The 19,661-nt window shown below is 52.9% G+C and overlaps 3 protein-coding genes across 5 annotated transcripts; 1 reads left to right on the plus strand and 2 right to left on the minus strand.

The window, feature by feature from the left end:
* The first annotated feature begins 886 nt into the window (after nucleotides 1-886).
* On the plus strand, nucleotides 887-2,104 carry APOA2 (apolipoprotein A2). 2 transcript variants are annotated; one of them, XM_036922805.2, is made up of 4 exons: nucleotides 887-1,032; nucleotides 1,145-1,220; nucleotides 1,522-1,654; nucleotides 1,871-2,104. In XM_036922805.2, exons 2-4 carry the CDS (start codon nucleotides 1,169-1,171, stop codon nucleotides 1,986-1,988), a joined length of 303 nt encoding a protein of 100 aa, XP_036778700.1. In that variant the 5' UTR covers nucleotides 887-1,032; nucleotides 1,145-1,168; the 3' UTR covers nucleotides 1,989-2,104. The 2 variants fall into 2 exon arrangements, with proteins under 2 accessions (XP_036778700.1, XP_036778701.1); XM_036922806.2 differs by having other exon boundaries at nucleotides 957-985.
* Nucleotides 2,105-4,066: 1,962 nt separating this feature from the next.
* On the minus strand, nucleotides 4,067-7,296 carry FCER1G (Fc epsilon receptor Ig). Its single transcript, XM_036922804.2, has 5 exons — nucleotides 6,951-7,296; nucleotides 4,953-5,044; nucleotides 4,758-4,793; nucleotides 4,528-4,548; nucleotides 4,067-4,385 (listed from the first exon to the last, which is right to left on the minus strand). The coding sequence occupies exons 1-5, from the start codon at nucleotides 6,997-6,999 to the stop codon at nucleotides 4,323-4,325; spliced, it is 261 nt and encodes an 86-aa protein (XP_036778699.1). The 5' UTR covers nucleotides 7,000-7,296; the 3' UTR covers nucleotides 4,067-4,322.
* A 329-nt stretch (nucleotides 7,297-7,625) lies between these two features.
* On the minus strand, nucleotides 7,626-17,046 carry NDUFS2 (NADH:ubiquinone oxidoreductase core subunit S2). Of its 2 annotated transcripts, XM_036922802.2 has the most exons (14): nucleotides 16,604-17,044; nucleotides 15,659-15,765; nucleotides 12,662-12,852; nucleotides 11,020-11,140; nucleotides 10,722-10,834; nucleotides 10,385-10,459; nucleotides 10,145-10,222; nucleotides 9,931-10,016; nucleotides 9,609-9,728; nucleotides 8,810-8,939; nucleotides 8,500-8,595; nucleotides 8,243-8,326; nucleotides 8,053-8,110; nucleotides 7,626-7,863 (listed from the first exon to the last, which is right to left on the minus strand). In XM_036922802.2, exons 1-14 carry the CDS (start codon nucleotides 16,696-16,698, stop codon nucleotides 7,826-7,828), a joined length of 1,392 nt encoding a protein of 463 aa, XP_036778697.1. In that variant the 5' UTR covers nucleotides 16,699-17,044; the 3' UTR covers nucleotides 7,626-7,825. The 2 variants fall into 2 exon arrangements, with proteins under 2 accessions (XP_036778697.1, XP_036778698.1); XM_036922803.2 differs by lacking the exons at nucleotides 8,053-8,110; nucleotides 8,243-8,326 and having other exon boundaries at nucleotides 16,604-17,046.
* Between the last annotated feature and the right edge of the window lie 2,615 nt (nucleotides 17,047-19,661).

Raw genomic sequence — 19,661 nt, forward strand, 5'->3', positions numbered from 1 at the left:
GCCCCCTCACATCTCCACCAACTCTCAGGAATGTTCTACCTGTAAGGGTGAAAGATACAAATGCCCCTGATATCTGCTTAGCTGATTTCACCCAAATGCCTTGGGCCTGGGGAATGGACTTCTGCCCTCCCTCACAATCAGGCCTGGGACACGGGCTGAGGCCTTGGTCAGAGAGACGGTGTGGCCCCTGCTGACTCATACTGGCTGACCACCACTTAGAACTGATCAGGTGGTCCAATGACCAGGGACCTTCGACCTTGATCCTTGGTAGAAGCCTCACATCCACCTCTTCTGCCCGAGCCCTCCAACTAGGAGGGGAAGGGCAGAGGCTGCTTTCTGAATTTGTTTTATTGGGGGTGGGGTGTGCTCTTTGAACAGCACACGGAGGGTCATTCTGGGCTCTCCTATTTTCTTCCTCATCTCATTACATATTAACTCAAAAAGAGACAGAGTCAGTCACACCTGCCCCCTGGCCCTAACCTTTATTCTACTACCCCTCACTCCCCTCACTCCTGTCCCTGATTTCAACTTCTTTCTCCTTTCTCCTATCCCCCAATACCTCTCTGCCAAGTTGCAATAATGGGGGTACAGTTGGGGAGAACAGGACAGATACTGAGGGCTGAGGGCTTGATATGTCAGCGCTTTCCAGAGAAAAACTAGGAATCCTGCTCCCTGAAGCGTTAAAGTGTGAGGAGTACTACCCCCAAGCTCCGAAAGCATGACTCTCACATAGGCCCGGGGTATACCCCCTTGGCCTCCACCCCAGCCCGCACCCCGCCTCCCACCCCATCCCCATGCATCCCCCACATGCTTGTTCTCTCCTCCCCCATTTCTCCAACTTGTTTACTCCAACATGGCCCCCGCCCCACTGGTCCCTTCCACAGTCCTTGTCACCTGACAGGAGGGTGGAGAGGCAGACAGGTATATAGCCCCTGCCTCCCCAGCCAGGCCAGGCACAAACGGCAAGGGCAGGCGCACCTACTCAGTACATTAAGGGAACAAGAGGTGCGAGCAGGACCTCAAGAGGACCAGGTTTTCACTGTGGGAAGGGAGGGAACCAAGGGGGTGGGGGGGTGCACCTCGGTAGGTTCCCTGGGGAAGGGCTGAAGCCTATTCAGCTTCAGCATCCTCCAACTGTTCCCAGGCCACCCTCCCCGCCATTACCGCCATGAAGCTGCTTGCGATGACTGTGCTGCTTGTTACCATCTGTACCCTTGAAGGTGGGTGTCATATAGAAAGGGGCCCCAAGGAGGAGAAGGTGCTAAGGGTCCTGGCTAACCCATCTGTCCGTGCTCCTATGCCCAGGTCTGGCAACCAGAGGGCTCAAAAGGATCATTCCCTTTGTAAAGCCCAGAAAGCCCACCCAGAGACCTGGAGCTGGATACCTGTTTGGGGAAGGGTTGAGAGCTGGGGCTGGGTGCTGGCAGAGGTGTGGCAGGAGGCCAGGACTCATTGTTGGGGCAGCAACTAAGAAGACGTGTGTGTGTGTGTGTGTGTGTGTGTGTGTGTGTGTTTGTGCAGGGGCTCTGGTTCGGAGAGAGGCAGAAGAGCCGAGCCTGCAGAGCCTGGTCTCTCAGTACTTCCAGACCGTGACCACCTATGGCAAGGAGCTGATGGAGAAGGCCAAGGGCCAAGAGCTGCAGGCCCAGGCCAAGTAAGTCTCAGCAAAAGGGGTTCAGGGATTTCTTCTGTTTTTAGGGTCTGTTCCTCTGCCCAGTGGAGGGCTTGCCTCTCCACCTAGCAGCTTTGTCATGCCAGGAGGAGCCAGGCACTACAGTTTGGGGACCTGGGTCTCACCTTCCACTGCCAATAAGGCCCCTGCCAGTGCCTAGAGTCCCTCACCCTGACCTCTAATTCCTCCCTTATCCAGGGCTTACTTCGAGAAAACACAGGAGCAGCTGACACCCCTGGTCAAGAAGGCTGGAAGTGATCTGATTAACTTCTTCAGCAATTTAATGGACCCCAAAACACAGCCTGCCGCCAAGTGAGGTGTCCAGACCATTGTCTTCCATCCCCAGATGACCCCTAGAACACCCACTGGCCAGGCCTAGAGCCCCTCTTCCTACCCACTCCTGTTTTCTACAATAAATATTGACGGAGTCAAGATGTGAGCCTGGTGTGTTTGGAGGACTGGGAGAAGCAGGAGGGCGGGCAGGGAGGAGTCTGCTTCTAGTGGGAGGGCTTTGGTGTGAAGGGGTGGAGAAGGGGTTGGAGAGACGAAGGGAACAGGGTGCGTCCCTGCGACTCTTCTCCAAACCCAAGGACTCTTCCCACGGGCCTGAGAGCGGCTCTGTAGTTGAGACTAAAGAGCCTCTTCATTGCACGTGGAACTGTGGACAACAGGAAAGATTCATAAGCTGAATCCCTAGACTTCTGGAGGTCCCAGGAAATCAGGGGACCCCTTGGAATATCCTCTTGGTCATTCTATGAACAGGAGAAAGCTTCCCAAAAGTGAACCCAAAAATGTCACCCTCGATTCCCTTCTAAGCCAGAGGAACACTGTGCTTCTCCCGATGCTACAGTTAAAAGGCCTGGGTTCACTCTTCTCCTCAAAAGTGCTCTAATCCTCCACTCAAAACCTCTCACTAGACCTTCTGCCTGGGGAATACCCATTCCAAGCCTCTGGCCCACCACTGTCTGGGTGCTACTCATAGATCTGGCCTCGTAGCCGTCTCAGAGCCGTGAACTAGTAGGCATGATAGCCAGTTAAAGACCTGACAGGTCTCCAACTTGGTGGGTGTGGGACTAGAGACACTCTAGGAACTGTGATACCTGGATTAAATAAAAATGGAATGAAAATCAGGCTGGGCTGATGCAGGAGATTCACAACCCCAAAATGTAGGGCAAGGGAAAACAAGGCACTTCCCAGAGAAAGTTTATTTCCACTTTACCTTTAAAGCACTTACTGCCCTACCCTGACTCATTTCTTCTATTTCATCTGAAATCACCTTTTCCCAGACACCAGAGGTGACTCCATTTTTTTTCTCTATATTGATCAACCTCTTTAGCCTGGCCTTTAAAACTTTCAGCACTGAGAATTACTTTCCTCCCCTGTATCTGTGTTTTTCTCATGCACAAAAGTACTCAGGGACAAAGAGATCTCAGTCTGTCACTTGCAAGATAACGTTGGATGGGTTAATTAACTTCAGAGACCCTGAATTTCTCACAGGGCTAGTGAGCAGAACAAATGTTACGAAGAGCTGGAAAACACATTGAAAAATGTGAAGCACTATGCAGTGCAAAGAATTACCCAGCAGGGGACTTGCCAGGGGATGCTAGAGGCCTTCTGACAGGGTTGCTGGGCCAGACATGGGACTGGCAGCATCTGATGGGGTTCAAATACTTCCAGGAAATTCTGCCTCCAGACAGAGCCAGAAACAGGACAGGCACTGACAAGGGGCATTCCTTCACCACCCACCCACGCGCTCCCATCCTGACCTCCCATCCAGACCCAACTTGTTCCTCTTTGCTTTACCTGCCTCCAACCCCTGCCCGGCCCTCTAAGATCTCTCTTGCCCCCGAACCCACTGAAAACTCACTCTTTCCACAAAGCCTTCCCAGGAGCCTCACACAAGCCTTCGTCACACCAGCCCTTCTGAATGTTGGGTTTGCAGCTCTGCGGATATCCACATGCATGTACACTGTGAGCTGCCCCTATGCTGCTGCCCAAAGCCCACTCTGATCCAGATTGGTGACAGTTTGGTGTCAGACAGCCAGGCTTCTCCACAACCCAACCTTGGTTCCTATGCCACGGTTCAGACACAGAAAACCAGGCTGGATGCAGAGTCATTTCTTAGGTCTGAAATTCTCTGAATTGTGCCTAGAATCCCAACACATGACTGCCTGCTCCAGCTCCATGCTGGAGAGTCTGGGGTCAGGGGCTCCTCCTTCCACCAGTTTGCAGCCAGCATCCATCCTTCAGTCAAGCAAAATAGCCCCAAAGTCTATCAGACTGTCAGCTCTCTAAGGCAGGAACCAAGTTTACCTTACTCAAAAAGTCATCTTCAGTATCCAACTTAGCGCCTACTGGAGGCTGAATACCTACACGGTGAATGAGCGAACTGACTCCAGTCCTCGCAGGCTTTATTGGTTGTACTCGCTTTCCATTGTTTAGTAGGAGCTGGGGATGCGGAAGAGAAGGGTGAGGTAAGGGGGTGAGATTAGAATGTAAACACTAACAAACAGCATCTGAGTGTAGGTCTCTTAACAGGGGGCACAGCATCATTACAGGCATAGGGTCAGGTGGCACTGATGATGGGCAGGCATAGGCCATACCAGCCACGAGGGCTAGGAGAACCCCGGACAAGGCGTCTGTTCTGAAATCACTGCGCTGGTTTCTGGTGCTTCAGGGTCTCGTACGTCTCCTGGGTCCGGGTGCTCAGGCCCTGGGGGTGAAGGTCAGAGAACAGTCAGGAGCTTGAGCCCATCACCCCCACAGACCCCACCCTTTCCCGAGGTCACTCAAAATCCCACCCCCTTGTGCTGACCCCCTGGGACTGGGGGTGGCGGCGGGGCAGGTTCACTCACCGTGTAAACACTATCTGATTTCTGTGGAGAGGAAAGGGACAAAGCATTAGAGACCAACACTTCCTTCGGGGCCCTCAGCATCGGTGCATAATGAGGCGGGGTGCGTGGGGGGCTCCAAAGCAGATCAGCACCCGAGACACACACCCTCCCAGAGGCCGCAGACCCAAGGCTAAAGCCTCAGAAGGCCTGAGTCTGCCAAACTGTGGACACCCAGGCGGGAGGGCCCGTACCTCATAGCTGGCTATCGCTGCCTTTCGCACCTGGATCTGGAGCAGGGGAAACGTAGTTAGCGAAGGCGAGCTTGGCGTCCCGTCCCCTTTCCCTGCAAACTTTGTGGGAGGCCCACTGTTCCCTCTGGTGGAAGCCAGGCTTCCACCACCCTCCCAGCCCTCCCCGCAGCCCTCACCCCCCGGCCCCGGCCTCACCTTGAGCCGACAGTAGAGCAGGGTGAGGACAATGCCGTACAAGAACAGGATGGCATCCAGGATGTAGCAGAGCTGAGGCTCTCCCAGGGCAGCTGGGGGGAGAGGGGGCCCGCGGGGTCAGGGGCGTCGGGGATGGCCTGGCGCTCAGAGAGGAGGGGGCCCGGGGAGGTAGGACAGCCTGGAGGGGCGCCCACCCCAGGGAGACCCGTGCTCTTCCTCTCTGGATCCTCCTTCCGTTCACGCTGCCTCTTCGCCCTCACCCGAGGGCAGGGCTAGGGCAGGACGTGGGGAGGGTTCTGCTGTGGTGGACCCTGCAAGTGCTGAGAGCCGAAGACTTCCCCCAGCCCCCAGCCCACTCCTTTTAGCTCTGTGGGCTGCTAAGGCACCGCTGAGCACTTCATAGCCCTCAAGGGACTCATCCGAGCTCACTGGGCTAAGACCAAAACCTCAGCCCAGAGGTGTAGAATGAGGGAGGCAGTGACAAATTTCAGTGAAGAAACCACAGGAGTGTCTCTCGTAAGTCCTGTGACCTGTGGCTGAGGGCTGGACAGGAAGGATGTGAGCTGGGGAAGGGAGGGAAGGCAATTAATAACTCTTATTGGTCATCTCCGAGTCGCAGCCTCCTCGCTTTCTGTCCTGCCACAAGATACTTAAAACACGTAAAAACATGGTGGCTTCTTTCCTAGGCTTTGTAGATACCAAGGGCTCCGCACAGGAAGCTGGCATGTGTCTTAGCTCAGGCTTAGGGCAGTGACCACAGGCTCCCAGTGGGCAGAACCAAGAGCACCCCCCACCCCACTGGCCCTGGTTGATGCTGGTCATGGGAGATGGAGCTTTTCTCCAGAGCAGCATGGGTTCCATCTCCGGGTACGCTGCCCCGTTACTCATGCACTCGGGGCCACTGAGAGAGGCAGTTTTGTGCAATTAAAAAAATCAAATAGGGTCTGAGTTCTAGCCTCCATCTGCCCCAGGCCCCTATCAGAAGGGCTCAGGACATGTGACTGTTATACGTATAGTACTTTTTACTCCATGACACCCTCACACACAGCATTGCATAAATCTCAAAACTACCCTGAGGGAAACACCACCATCGCCATTTTACGGATGACAAAACCATGGCTCGGAAAAGCTAAGTAACTCATTAGGGGCCGCGGAGTTATGTGGCAGGGCTGGAACTGAGTCCTGGCTTTCTGCTCTCAAAGCTGCTGTCTGTTCCTTCTCGCCACAGTGCCCGCTCCATCTGGAGGCAGTAATCCCTCCCTCCACCTTCACAGCTGGGCTGTGGAACTCCTCCCCGCCTCCCTCAATTTCCCTTTTCCCTTAAGTTTCACTAACCCCCTTCTAGCCCTCAAGGGCAACCATCCCTCTTCAAAACACACACAGACCAACCCAAAGAAAGCAAGAAGTGAGCTCAGAGAGTAACTGGAACCTTAGGGCGGTTGAGACCTTCCCATTTCTGCCTCCACCTCTCGGCTGACGCTGAGGTCTCCAGAACCGCACAGCCCACCCTCCTATCAGCCGCTGACAGTAAGGTACATGTCAGGGGGGCAGCGATTTCATCTGCTTGACTCTCCATGCCTCGTTTCCAAGCACAAAGACAGGCCCCTACCTTCCATAAGGGGCTTTGTGAATATTACTAGCCAGCTCCCAGCAGGCAGAACCAAGAGCACCCCCCACCCCACTGGCCCCAGTGAATGCTGTGCATGGGAGATGGAGCTTTTCTCCAGAGCAGCTTGTCATGTCAACCACTCCCCTCCCCTACCGCACTGAAGTCTACACCTGCATGAATCCCGAAGAAGCAAGAGGAAAGGAGGGAACTGACTGTTGTGCGTTGATGAGGACTGCACAGGCCCAGCCTGGGGGGCCGCTGTTCAGCCGAGCCCCATGCCCATCTGCCCGCTGCCAGCCTTCCTCCACGTCCCTGCCTCAGTCCTCAGACACATGCCCTCAATTCCCACCCTTGAGTCCGGTTCTCTGTCCCTCACCAAACCCTCTCACCTGCTTTTTCAGCCAAAAGGAGTAAAAGCAAAACCACTGCTGGAATCATCTTGGCAAGGGGCTGAGGGGCCGCAGGCTGGGGCGCGGACGCTCGGAGGGCTCGGCGCAGCTGTGCTCAGCAAGCGTCTCCCAGACCACAGAGTTCCCTCCTTCCTGCCACGCCTTCCCCCGGCTTTGGCCCCTTCCCCTTCCTGCCCAAGACACCAGGCGGCTCCCGGAAGGGCCAGCTAAGGGAGCGGGGGCATTTGGGCACCACACCTCAGTTCTTCGGTGACCAAGCCCCTGCTACCGTGCAGAGAGGGGACCTAGGTGCTCGAGAAAGGCTAAATCCACCATCTCACTCCAGCCCTGTTCAGAGATATACTGGCATAAACCATCCCTCGAGATTCCCTAAGACCCCACTAGGGTCCCTTCCCTCCTACCTGAACTTTGCCCCACCCTGATTTGAGGAGTTTACTGATTGTGTGGGCAGCAAAGCTTGCGCAGGGGTGAACTGAGGGAAAAAGAGGAAATGGGGAATGGAGAAGTGGAAAGGACAAGAGTCAGAGAAGGGGGTGGAGATGAACAGGAAAAATTGCTAAGAACGGAGTCTAAGAGAAACAAGTGGAGGGTTAACAAACATTCTTAAGTTTCCCATCAAAGTGAAAGGAAAATACTGAAAAAGACATACCAGAATTTGGGCATGGGGCCGAAAGACGGCTCATTTATTATAATTTCTTCTTTTCTAGTACATGCACAGGAAGCCTGACAGCTAAGTGTTCATGTATGTATACATACATACACAGACACAGACACACACACAGTCCCATTTCCGATGATGGACAGGCTCCCCAGAGGAAGCAGACAGGCAAGGGGATCAAATGCTGCTCCCCTGCTCACCGATCTACTTCTCCAAACACAATATCTTGGGTACCTAGGAGGTCAGGGGGAAGAGAAAAAAAGGGGTGTTACCAAGGATCCAAAACTCATTATTGTGCCCAGGAGATTGAGAATTTGAGTCCATGCCCATCTATGCTGAACAGGAAGTGCTGAGTTTCTGTCCCCAACTGGAGTCCCAAAACCCTTTGTCCAGGACACTGTTACTACCCAATAGGCCTAATACCTATGATGGCAACGACGTCCGCCAACATGTGTCCCTTAGACATCTTGTCCAAACCAGCCTGGAGAGATTGAGACAGCAAAAGTGTTAGGCAAGGTCAACAGGGTGGAAGAAAGTTCGTAAAAATCTCAGCCAAAGTCAATAATTATTGGATTCATTTATCAGAGTCAGAATTATTGGGGTTGCTTCTTACCAAGTGGGCAAAACCAGGAGCCTTGATCTTGCATCGATAAGGGCGGCTGCTGCCATCAGACACCAAATACACCCCAAATTCTCCCTGCCCAAGAAAGAAGGTTGGCTGTCTCATGAACAGAAAGGACATTTTAATCGGCCAACAAAGCCCTTCTATTTACCCTCACGTCCTCACCCTCACTGATGAACAAGCAGTTATGTGAACAACTGCCTCCACTCACGGGTCCCACACTCTTTTCCTTCCCCTTTTCTCCTCACCTTAGGAGCCTCGATGGCAGTGTACGTGGCCCCTGGAGGAACTTGGTAGCCCTCGGTATACAGCTTAAAGTGATGAATCAGTGACTCCATAGAAGTCTGGAGAGAAGACAAAGAGGCATCAACAAGCCAGACCCGAACATCTGCTAGGCCTTCTCCAGCACAGAAAATAATTTCTACCCTAAGGAAGACTAGAGCCTGCACGTCAGTCGGTGAGCAGAGGAGACACAGAATTAAAGAGGAGGTTACGGGAGGCTAAGAATCTTATATAGGAATTCGCTGAACAAGAATTTTCCCTCTCCTTGTAGCCCACCTTCATCTCTGCTCGTTTAGGTGGAGACACTTTGGCATCATCGACCTTGATCTCCCCAGGAGGCATCTTGTTCAGACACTGTAAGATGATTCGAAGGGACTGGCGCATCTCCTCCACCCGACACAGGTACCTGAGGTAGGTGAGACACAGTAAGAGAGGAGCCGTCAGGACCAGATGTGAGTCTGGGAAGGAGGCCTTTGGCTGGCCTGAAAAGGGGCAGGCAACTTTCCCCATCCTTTTCTCCTGACAGAGCATTCCTGCTTGGCTTGGCCGCCCATATAAACCTGCAAGCTTCTGATTCTTGCATTGGGTCCTTCCCCAAATCCTCACCTAATTTTCTCAGACTATGTCATGTCCTGTAGTATTTCCCTCTTAAACAATTTTCAGACTAGAGACCAGGTGAGAGTCAAATCGACTTAAAAAGAAAACAGTAGCAAATCTCATTCAGGGTCTGTGAACAGGAACGAAATTTGAAGTTTAGAATCCAATACAAAGAACACTGGATCAGAATTCCAGTCTCAACCATGACTAACAGAATAATTCTGGGCAAATCTCTAACTTTGTGCTTCAGCTTTCTCACCTATACAATGTAGCCCAAACTAGTTCTATCTAAGACATAAGGATAATATAAGGGTGAAATCGGATGCCACCCGTCAAAGGACTTTGAAAAGCAACATAGTTTAACACACACAAGAGCTCCAAAGATATTGGAAAGTATGGGAAAGAAGAAAGTAGCCAAGAGAAAAGTTAGATGCGGACACTAGCTGGACAGTGAGCTGAGAAAGGATCTGGGCCTTACCTATCATAACAGTCCCCTCGAGAGCCAATAGGCACATCAAACTCCACCTGATCATAAACGTCATAGGGCTGGGTCTTTCGCAGGTCCCACTGGATGCCTGAGCCCCGGAGCATCACCCCACTGCGGAGTATAATGGCAACAAGATCACTTTCCACAAACCAAGAAAGGAGGTGTTCTCTCTTCCAGTCTCCCTTTTCCCTCCCCCACACTCTGGGCACGGGACACAAACTCTGAGTGTGGCAAAGAAGGTGTTACACATTCCTGAAGCTAAGCTACTAGGCTGGAATCTTACTCCTAAGGAGAGAAGTCTTATTCCTCCCACCTAAAGCCATAGTTAAGTGCATCTTCTGCTGTCACAACCCCAATGTCGACTGTCCGATTTCGCCAGATCCTGTTGTTGGTCAGCATCTGTTGACCAAAAAAATTGGTATGTGAACACCGTTCAAACACCTCTGTATTTCTTTATGACTGGGGACTAAAATCCCACAAGCCCTTTTTGGGTATAAAAGGATTTTTCCCACTGACTCCTGTCTTACCTCCTCCAATTCATCAACCCGGAGAGAGAAGTTCTTAGAAAACTCGTAAATGTCATCCATGAGCCCCAGGGGTAGGTCCTGGAAGCCACATAAAGGATGCTAGTGAGCACAGCAGAGCTTCCACTAGGGGGAGCCAGCGCAGCCTCCCCGCCCCAGGGCGGCAGGCTGGTGGGTCCCTCAGCCAGCACCGCCCTCCAGTGGCCACAAGGACACAGGCAGGGGCTGGGGGAGCCGGCTCACCTGGTGCACACCTCCCGGCCTGACGTAGGCAGCATGCATCCGAGCCCCAGACACTCGCTCGTAGAACTCAAACATCTTGATAGGACACACTGGTAATTAGCGACAAAGACCTGGGACCCCAAGTCCATCAACATAATGGGCCACTCCCCTCCCCTCCCTGCCTTCCTGTGCCCAACCAACCTCTCAGGACACAAGAGTTCCTTAATATAAGCCAGGTTAAATATACCTTCCCCTTGACCTCTCAATATTCTCTCCCCTTTTAATCTCTTGTCTCATTCATACTTTCTCCACTTCCCTTACCTCCTTCCCTATTCCTATCCTTTCCTCCTCCTCATACCTTCTCCCTTTCTTCAAACATCCAGAAGAAAGGGGTCATGGCCCCAATGTCTAAGGCATGTGTGGTCACAGCCATAATGTGGTTCAATAGCCGTGTGATTTCTCCAAACAGCACTGCAGAGAGGTGAAGACAGGAAGAAAAGGATAAAGCCAAGAATCCAGGCTGACAGGGAAGGTCAGGCAGAGTCTGGGGTCCGCATGCTCTGCTGGAGCTCAGTGCTCCTTTAGACAGGGACTGGGGGGTGAGAGGGCATGGTGCTGTTCTCAGTGGGTCCCAGGGAGAAGGTGATGGGGCGTACCTCGGATCCACTGGGCCCGGGGTGGAGGCTGGATATTGAGCAACTTCTCCACAGCCAGTGAATAGGCCTGTTCGTTACACATCATGGACACATAGTCCAGCCGGTCAAAGTATGGAAGGGCCTGGGGAAAGGGAAGAACCTGGGTCACCTCTCGCAGGCTGGTGGCAGAAGCCCTGCTTTCAGTGAGCATCAGAGGTCGGTGCGACGTAAGCCTTCCCAGGCTCAGGAGCTCTAGCAAGGCAGGATGAAACAACCCTATATCCAGCAGTGTGCACGTAAATGTTTAAAAACTGGCTCTCTGAAGAGGTGGGGAGGAACCCTGCACTGCCATGTCAACCAGTTTCCATGGTGACAATACTCCTACCAGGGCTGGTTTTAAGCTACCAACATTACATAACTGAACACAGCACTGGGCAGAGTAACACACCGTCACACAGTATTTCCACCAAACTGATACAATAAAAGTAAATACCTTTTTTTTTTGTCCATCAGTGTAGTAAGCATAGTAAAATGTTACAAGAGCACAGCATAGTAAAATGTAGTAAAATAAAGCAATCAGTTTGAGTACTTCTTACATTGGTTTTTACTATAATGTATCAAATCGTAAGCTAATATAATTCAGGTTTTAACAATGGCTGTGTTTAACAACTGGCTCACAAGATTCCTTAAAGTTTAACAGGAACAATCTGTTCTCATGAGCCAGTATGCGCCGGCCCCAGTACACCACCGCCAACAGCTCCCCGTCCAAGTGACACCTCTGTCAAAGAACAGTGCCTCTGGGATAGTAAAGGAGAAAGGTAATCAGTCTGAGGAGTGTCTGGGAGTCAAGGCTTTAAGGAAGACAGAGCACTGAAGAGAGGATTTGTTTCTGGTAGGAATGGCCGGGTAGAAACGGTTCTTTCCCAAGAATGCCAAGAAAGCCGTCCCGTCCGCTGAACCAATTTCAGCTTCCAGGAAGGAGGTGGAGCTAAGATGCCCTGTTTTGGGACACTCAGTTCTTGTCCTGATGTCATCGTGACGTGGGATAATACTGCACAGTTAACTCCGTGGACTCTGAGACCAGAAACCGTCACTGCCTGGACTCTCTGGGGGAATCACATTCTAGTCACTTGGTTCTAAACCCCATCATCCTCTGTTATCAAGACCTTTCTTCACGACAGTGACACGAACTTCAGATTCCTATCCCAGATCCAACTGCTTCAAATCTGACCCGTACCACGTGGGTCAGTTCTCTTAAAACCGGCAAGCTCTGTCACAAACTCCCTCTCGGTCACTGACTCACTAAGTGTTTCGAGAACAGACAGCTGGAAGATACAAGAATCGGCTGTTAATCCTAGGGAGCTGACGTCTCTCTCCTCTTGTCCTGCCCCCAGGGACACTGCCTTTGACGTACTAGTGTTAAGAGCAGAGAAACTGAGGCACCAGAGTAAGGGCAAACGAGCCAGCCAAAGGTCAGCAGGGAAAAGCTAGGAGAGCACTCGTGCTGGACGGACCAAATCCAGATGACTCAAACCAAGTAACCCCTCACCCTCCCAACCTCAACACCCTCCTCCCCTGGGGTTCTGGGGACAGCCAACTGGCCGAGTCCCAGGCTAGCACAGCCCCAGGTCCTGCCAGCAGGCCCCTGTTCACCCCCCCACACCTGCAGATAGGTCTTGTATTCAATGAGCTTCTCAGTGCCTCGGTGCAGCAGCCCGATGTGAGGGTCACACTTCCGCACCATCTCCCCACTCAGTTCCATCACTAGCCGCAGGACTCCATGCGCCGCTGGGTGCTGGGGCCCAAAGTTCAGGGTCAGGTTTGACACCAGAGTTTCCTTCGGAGGGTCCACATCTGAGAGGCAGGAAACAGGTCAGAGCCAAATGGTAATTCCTTTGAGAACCCCCGGGAGCCAGCAAGGACATGGCCTTTCCTTACACATCTTCCATCTCACCGTTCCATGCCCTGTGAATTTCCTAATCTCCAACATAACCAGGAATAACCACTAGATGGGAAAAAGGAAAGGAAGATCAAAACTCTCTGACGCGGGACCCTAAGTCTCAGCCTTCCCCTGTCTCCCAGAATACCTTTTTAAAAACAGTAACAGGTAACACTCATGTAACCCTGTTATATGCCAGGCACTACTCCAAGCACTTTACTTATTTTAATTAATTTAACTCTCATAAATAAAACCACTGAGTAGTAGGTACAATTATCATCCCCATTTGATTGGCAAAACTGAAGCCAAAAACGATAAATGACTTCTCACAGAGCCAGTAAGTAGCAGGGGCAGGATTTAAGCAAGGGGTTCAGCTCCGGGGTCCACACACTCTTAACCACCCGATACACAGCCCTCCAGATGCAACTGATGAATGGCCAACACGTCAGGAAAACGTATACACTTCATTCTTACTACTACTAAATGACATCTTGTAAATTAATTTGGGAAATAGGTACATGTGAGCAACTAGTAACATGGGTCGAATTCACAAGTCACCAAGTGGCTTAGCTGTTCAATATTTAAATGAAGAAAAGAACACTGTGAAGACTTAATGGAGGTGAGATCTGAGCTGGTTCTTAAAATACAAGGAATGAGGTGAGGATGCGGAGAAAGGGGAACCCTCCTACACTGCTGGTGGGAATGTAAGCTAGTTCAACCATTGTGGAAAGCAATATGGAGGTTCCTCCAAAAATTAAAAATAGGAATACCATTTGACCTGGGAATTCCACTTCTAGGAATTTACCCAAAGAAAACAAGTTCTGAGATTGAAAAAGACATATGCACCCCTATGTTTATTGCAGCAGTATTTACAATAGCCAAAATATGGAAGCAACCTAAGTGTCCATCAGTAGACAAATGGATAAAGAAGATGTGGTACATGTACACAATGGATACTATTCGGCAGTAAGAAAGAAACAGATTCTACCATTTGCAACCACATGGATGGAACTGGAGGACATGATGCTCAGTGAAATAAGCCAGGTGGAGAAAGACAAATGCCAAATGATTTCCCTCATTTGTGGTATAACAATGAAGCAAAACTGAAGGAACAAAATAGCAGCAGACTCAGAGACTCCAAGAATGAACTATTGGTTACCAAAGGGGAGGGGTGTGGGAGGGCGGGTGGGGAGGGAGGGAGGAGGGGATTGAGGGGTATTGTGTTTAGTACACATGGTATGGGGGGATCACGGGGAGAACAGTGTAGCACAGAAAAGGCACATAGTGAATCTGTGGCATCTTACTACACTGATGGACAGTGACTGTATTGGGGTGTGGGTGGGGACTTGATAATATGGGTAAATGTAGTAACCACATTGTTTTTCATGTGAAACCTTCATAAGAGTGTATATCAATCATACCTTAATAAAAATAAGTATTTAAAAAAAATACAAGGAATGACTCAAATAGGTAAAGAGAAGAGGCACCCCAGGCCGTGGAAGCAACACAGGGCAAATCTTAGGAACAAGGAAGTAAACACCTGTGGAACCTTATCTGCCAAGAGGCAGAAGACCGGTGTTGGCAGGCAATAGGGGGTAGTGGTTTGATTACTGATACTATTAACCACGACACTTACGGAGGGCTTGCTGTGTCCAGCCACTACACTAAGTGGTTTACATTACTACTATCTCATTTAATCCTTACACTAATGCTATAAACTAAGTACTTTATTCACTGGTAAATGGAGAGTTGAGATTTGAAACCAGAGCCTCCCTTTTCAACCAAAATTCTTCGCTGTGGACTCTAGAGTCAGAGAGATCCAAGCACAAATTCGCCTGGGTGTCATCAATCAAGTTTCACCTCCCTGCACCATGATTTCCCCAAAACTGGGATAAAACTGGTACCACTCTCACAGGGCTGTTGTAAAGACTAAGAGATATAATGCATACAAAACACTTAGCACATAGTGGGCATGCAGCTATTGTTAAATTATTGAAAAGTAACTGGATGAGCCTTTTAAGTTTTTGAGCAAGAGCATGAATGGCGTGGTAAAATGATGTTTGGGGAAGATGACAGCATGACACTGTACTGGATAGCTGGAGGAGGACTAGATTGGTGGCAGGAACCCAGCGGAGGGACTCCTGAAATAATCAAGATCTAATACAAAATAAATCGAGTGAGAAAGGAAGGAAGGACCAGAGGTAAAACATGAAAAGAGTCTGCATGGTTTGGTGGCTTACTGGACACAGACATGGAGTGCAGGGAAAAGAGCCAAAGACGACTAAAAAGTTTCAGTCCTGAGAGATTAGGGCAATGGAGGTGCCACTAATCAAAGTCAAAAAGTCACAAAAACGAGCTGGTGTGGGTGGGGAAAACTGTTTTGTATTCAGGAAGGTTCCATCTAGGTGCCAGTGGGAAAACCACCTTGTCCAAGTAAGGGAGATGGAAATACTGAACCTCTGAAAAAACTAAAGCTAAAGATATAAATTTGGTAGGGGCCTTTGAGGGCTGGCTGTGACCTAGTCTTTCTTTTCCCCTGGAATGTTCTTCCTTTCCTTCTCTCCTGGACAAATACCTATTTATCACCATCATTATGCTTGTTAAATTGCATAGTGAAAAAAAGTAAAAAGGATGGGGTTCCAACCTGCCTAAAGACAGAGAGCTCAAAAGCGCTGAGATCCCTGCTTGGGTCAGGGTGGGACAGGGGCCCTAGGCACTCACCATTCCAAGGTGGAGGCTTCCAGTGGGCCGTCTCCTTGGTGGGGTACATGACAGCTCTCCCAAGCTGCTCTGCCCATTCCACATCTGGCTGCCATTGCCGAGAACCTCTGGGGAGTGAAAGACAGCTCGTAGGCAAAGCGCCTGACCAGTGCTGGGTTCCTCTGTTCCCCCTCACTCTCAGGAGGGTCCCCGGGAAGGGTGTGCTGAATTCTTCCATGCCAAGTCGTCAACACAGAACTAGCGAAGCTCTGGCAGAACCAGCTGGGACTCCAGACACTGCATTCCTACTAACCACTTATTCCCAGAATCACTTCGCCCATGACCCCTGTGCATGCAAGGCTGGGGCTCTTAGCTCCTTGAAATTCCCATCGGATTCCTATTTCCGTTCTGGTGGATAGGAATGCGAGAAAGGTGTTTATTCAAGGTCACCGGATCAAGAAAAGACGGAGCGGGCGGGGAGAGGGACAGAGAGACGGAAGGGGGTGGGGTGCGTGCCGGCCCTTCGGCTCAGCTCGTTTAACTAAAGCGATACACTGGGGCCAGCCCTGGAGGTCTTGGTTTGTGCCCCCACTTAAAGCCATCGCGAGGGTTTTCCTAAACCCCCTAAAGTGCCTAAAGAGACTTTTCACCAGTCGCAGCCCGCCCATGCCAGGGTTTGGGAGAAGCAGCAGGGAACAGGGAAAGGTGGCACTATCACTAACGGTGAGGGGTTGGGGTCTCCCACCAGCTGATTTCACCCCGCGCAAAACGAGCTCGAGACCCTCTTTCCTCCCTCGGCCGATGCGGACGCCACTGCAGCCAGGAGCCCGAGAGCGCGGGCCCGGGCGCGGGGTCATAGGCCTGGGTCATTCTGTCCGGGGGCGGGTGTCACAGGGCCCGCGGGGTCCCCGGACTCGAGAAACCCCAACCCTGGGCCGGCGCGTCGAGGGCCAGCCTAGGTCTCACCTGCTGGGCTGCGTCGGCACGCGGCCGCCAGCCCCGGGCCGCAGCCCGGGGGCCGCAGCGCCCCGGAGGCTGCACAGCGCCCTCAGCGCCGCCATCTTAGCCGCCGCAGCCTGCGGGAAGGAGAGCCGGGCGGAAGTGCCTCCTGCGCCCCTCCGTGGGCGCCTCGCACCTATTGCCGCGCCGCAGCCGCCCTCTTGGAAGCTGGCGAGGTTGCCGACTGCGACCCGGACCACATCCGGGTTCTGCCCCTCGGCTTCGCTTTCGCCTAAATAACGGTGGCCGAGCTCCGCTCGGCTCCGGCTCCGCGCTGACCCTCGCCGGCGGGAGCAGGGGAAGCGCGCCGCTTCCGCCAGGGGCAGCCCGGCTTTGGCGCCGTCCCGCCAGGCCGTCTGCGGGAGCCCCGCGCTGCCCGCTCGGCCGCAGCCCGCTCGCGCTCCCGGTTCGAGTCCGAACCCCGCCCTTCTGGGGTTGCCAATTACCTCCCCACTCCTGCATCCAAAAGACTCGGGGTAGGGAGAGCCAGCTAATTTCCAGATGGTTTAAACGGGTTAGAGAAAAGGGATCCAAGTGGATCCGGGCGGGTCTGAGAGCTCCCGCCAAACCAAAACGAAAAAAGAGTGGGACGCCAAGGCCACCAGCATTGGAAGGGGCTGCTGGCATGTGCAGGAGCCAACTCACCCGCGAGGAAGCGGGGCAGCCCCCTGTGGGTGACCCTGATATCGGCCAGGCTTCCAGAACCCACCGAGTTGCAGACCCAGGAAGCACCCTTAGAGATGCCTCACGTACCACTTCCATCCTAAGTCACTCTCTTTCTCCCTCATGTCTTTCCCACCCTGCCTCAGTCCTGGCCAACGGCATAGAAGAGCAATACCACCAAGAAGTACGATCCCAATCCCAATTCTGTGTGGAAGAGACAGTTTTCCAGCCTTGGAAGCTAGTTCCTGTTCTCTCCGTCTGCCCGCAAGCCCAGCTCCAGCTGGGCCACCCGCTGCGTTTGCGTCCCTCCCATCCAGCCTGGAAAGAGGCCTTGCACATCTCCCCCAGGCCAGGTCCCTGGGACACAGCCCACCAGCAGCGCAGCAGGGTGGGGCAGACTGACAGAGAGTGGCAGAGACAGAATTCTCAGCTGTGGAGAAAGAAGAGAGCCAGACTTCCATCCAGCCTAGCAGTTGACCTAATGGGAACTGTCCCAAAGGGTGGGGCCATATCCCTGGCTGCGGAACCGACTGGAACCTGGGTAGAGTGGACAGCCCCCACGGAGCCATCAGAGGCTGTCTTCCTGCCCCCCTCACCCTCCCCACTTTCCCTGGACCATCTCCCCCTCTATAGTTGGAACCCAGCAGATGTGATGGTGGAGGATAATGGGGGAGGACTGCCTTCATTTGCCCTAAGCCACCCTGGTAGAAGTCAGGGTAGAGTCTGGGCTGCTTGGCCTAGGGGGCAACTTGAGCTGGGACCGCGGTGAGGGCTACTGGGGGGCTGCCTGGGACACTGTAGCTTTTGTGCCTTCTCCCTGCTGCCAACACCCCCACACACACTGCTGCTGGGACTCTGAGGCCCTTTGTCCCTCGCTGCTTAGTCACCCCCTTTGTCCTCATCTCAGATGGGGGGTGGAAATGGCAGTAAGAGTCCCCTGGTGATAGCTCCTCCTGCCCCTGCCCCTCTGGTCTCCCAGCCTTTGTCTGACTCCTGCAGCCCCAACCCCCTCCTCTTAGGACCAGAGTTGGGGCATGTGGTCAAGAGGGGGATCTTGGCAGTCACAAGAGGGGGGGATGTTTCAGGAAGTGATGGGCACGGGGCAGGTATTAGTGACCTGAGCAGGAAGGGAGGGGCAAAGGAAGGACTCTAGAGGATATGATGGCTGGGGACAGGAGGTGACAGGGCGGAGAGGGAAGAGAGGAATGGGGGCAGCGGCAGGTGGTCCACCTCTGGGAAAGGAAAGGGACTGCTGACTGCACCCTCCTTCCTGGGGATATCCTGGGGACACAAAGGGCCAGAGCAGGGGTGAGCAGACATCACCCCCACTTCTGTGCCCTTTACTTCCTTGCCTTGAGAGTTCACCCCAAGGACCTCTTTGCTGAGTTCTCTTCCAGTCCAGAACCAAGGGAGTTGGTTGGCTTCCTTTCCCTTAACCCTGCCCCTTCCTCCCCAGGCAGTGGGTTCCTGTTCCTTGCAGTGCCCTCATTTCCCTGTACACACAATGCTACCTCTTCCCTCCCCATGTCCCACGAGGAATGAGAAATAAAAGATTACTAGATATTCCAGGAACAATCCGGTTCTCAGACAAGGTGGGGCCCGTGGGGATTCCCTGCGCTGGACTGACCCAGGGTTCCCGAGGAGCAAGCCTTTTCTGTGCTGTGGGCTGGCTGACCCGTGGCCGGGGGAGGGTTTAGGGCAGTTGGAAGTGGGCAGAGGCTGGGCCAAGAGCCCGAGGGAAGCTGCTGGGAGCTGGGCCAGGGAAATGGGGAATCAGGAAGTGGGGAGGGGGAACCCCTGGGGGGAATGGAGGCGGAAGAGCTGTTCTGGGCCTTGGAGAAGGTCAGTTGTGGTAACTCAGGAAGGGGAGCCTAAGGAGAGAGGGGACGTAAAGTCGTTGACCCCTCCTGCCTCAGCCTCTGACTGCCCCACATGTTCCATTCCACGGGGCCCATCCTACCTTTGGGCACTGAACTCCCCATCGCTGTCTCCTAGCCTGCCCCATCTCCCTGCCTCCTATGCTCTCTCCAGCTGCTGGGTCCCAACCTGAGCCGTGTCAAGCCACCTCCTTTCTTTGTTCTGCCCACCTGATGCTTCCTTACCTGTTCCCCACCCTCTTTCCCAACAGCTCAATTGCCTCAGCCCTGGAAACCAGCCTTTAGGGGCAGAGGGCAGCACGAGGGAGCCCTGAGAAAAGGGAAACCGTGCCAGGTTAGACAGTGGGAGCGAGAATTCTCCCGGGACCATGGTCCTTTCCGTGTCTGCCGGCCAGGCCCTTTTTCTGACTTCCTACCCCTCCTGGGGCTTTGTCCCACCAAAAAGGGAAAGAGACAGCTGAGAGCGGAGTTGGAGGAAAGGCTAG

Source organism: Manis pentadactyla, chromosome 19 (genome assembly GCF_030020395.1).
Source record: "Manis pentadactyla isolate mManPen7 chromosome 19, mManPen7.hap1, whole genome shotgun sequence".
In the NCBI taxonomy this organism is placed as follows: Eukaryota; Metazoa; Chordata; class Mammalia; order Pholidota; family Manidae; genus Manis; species Manis pentadactyla.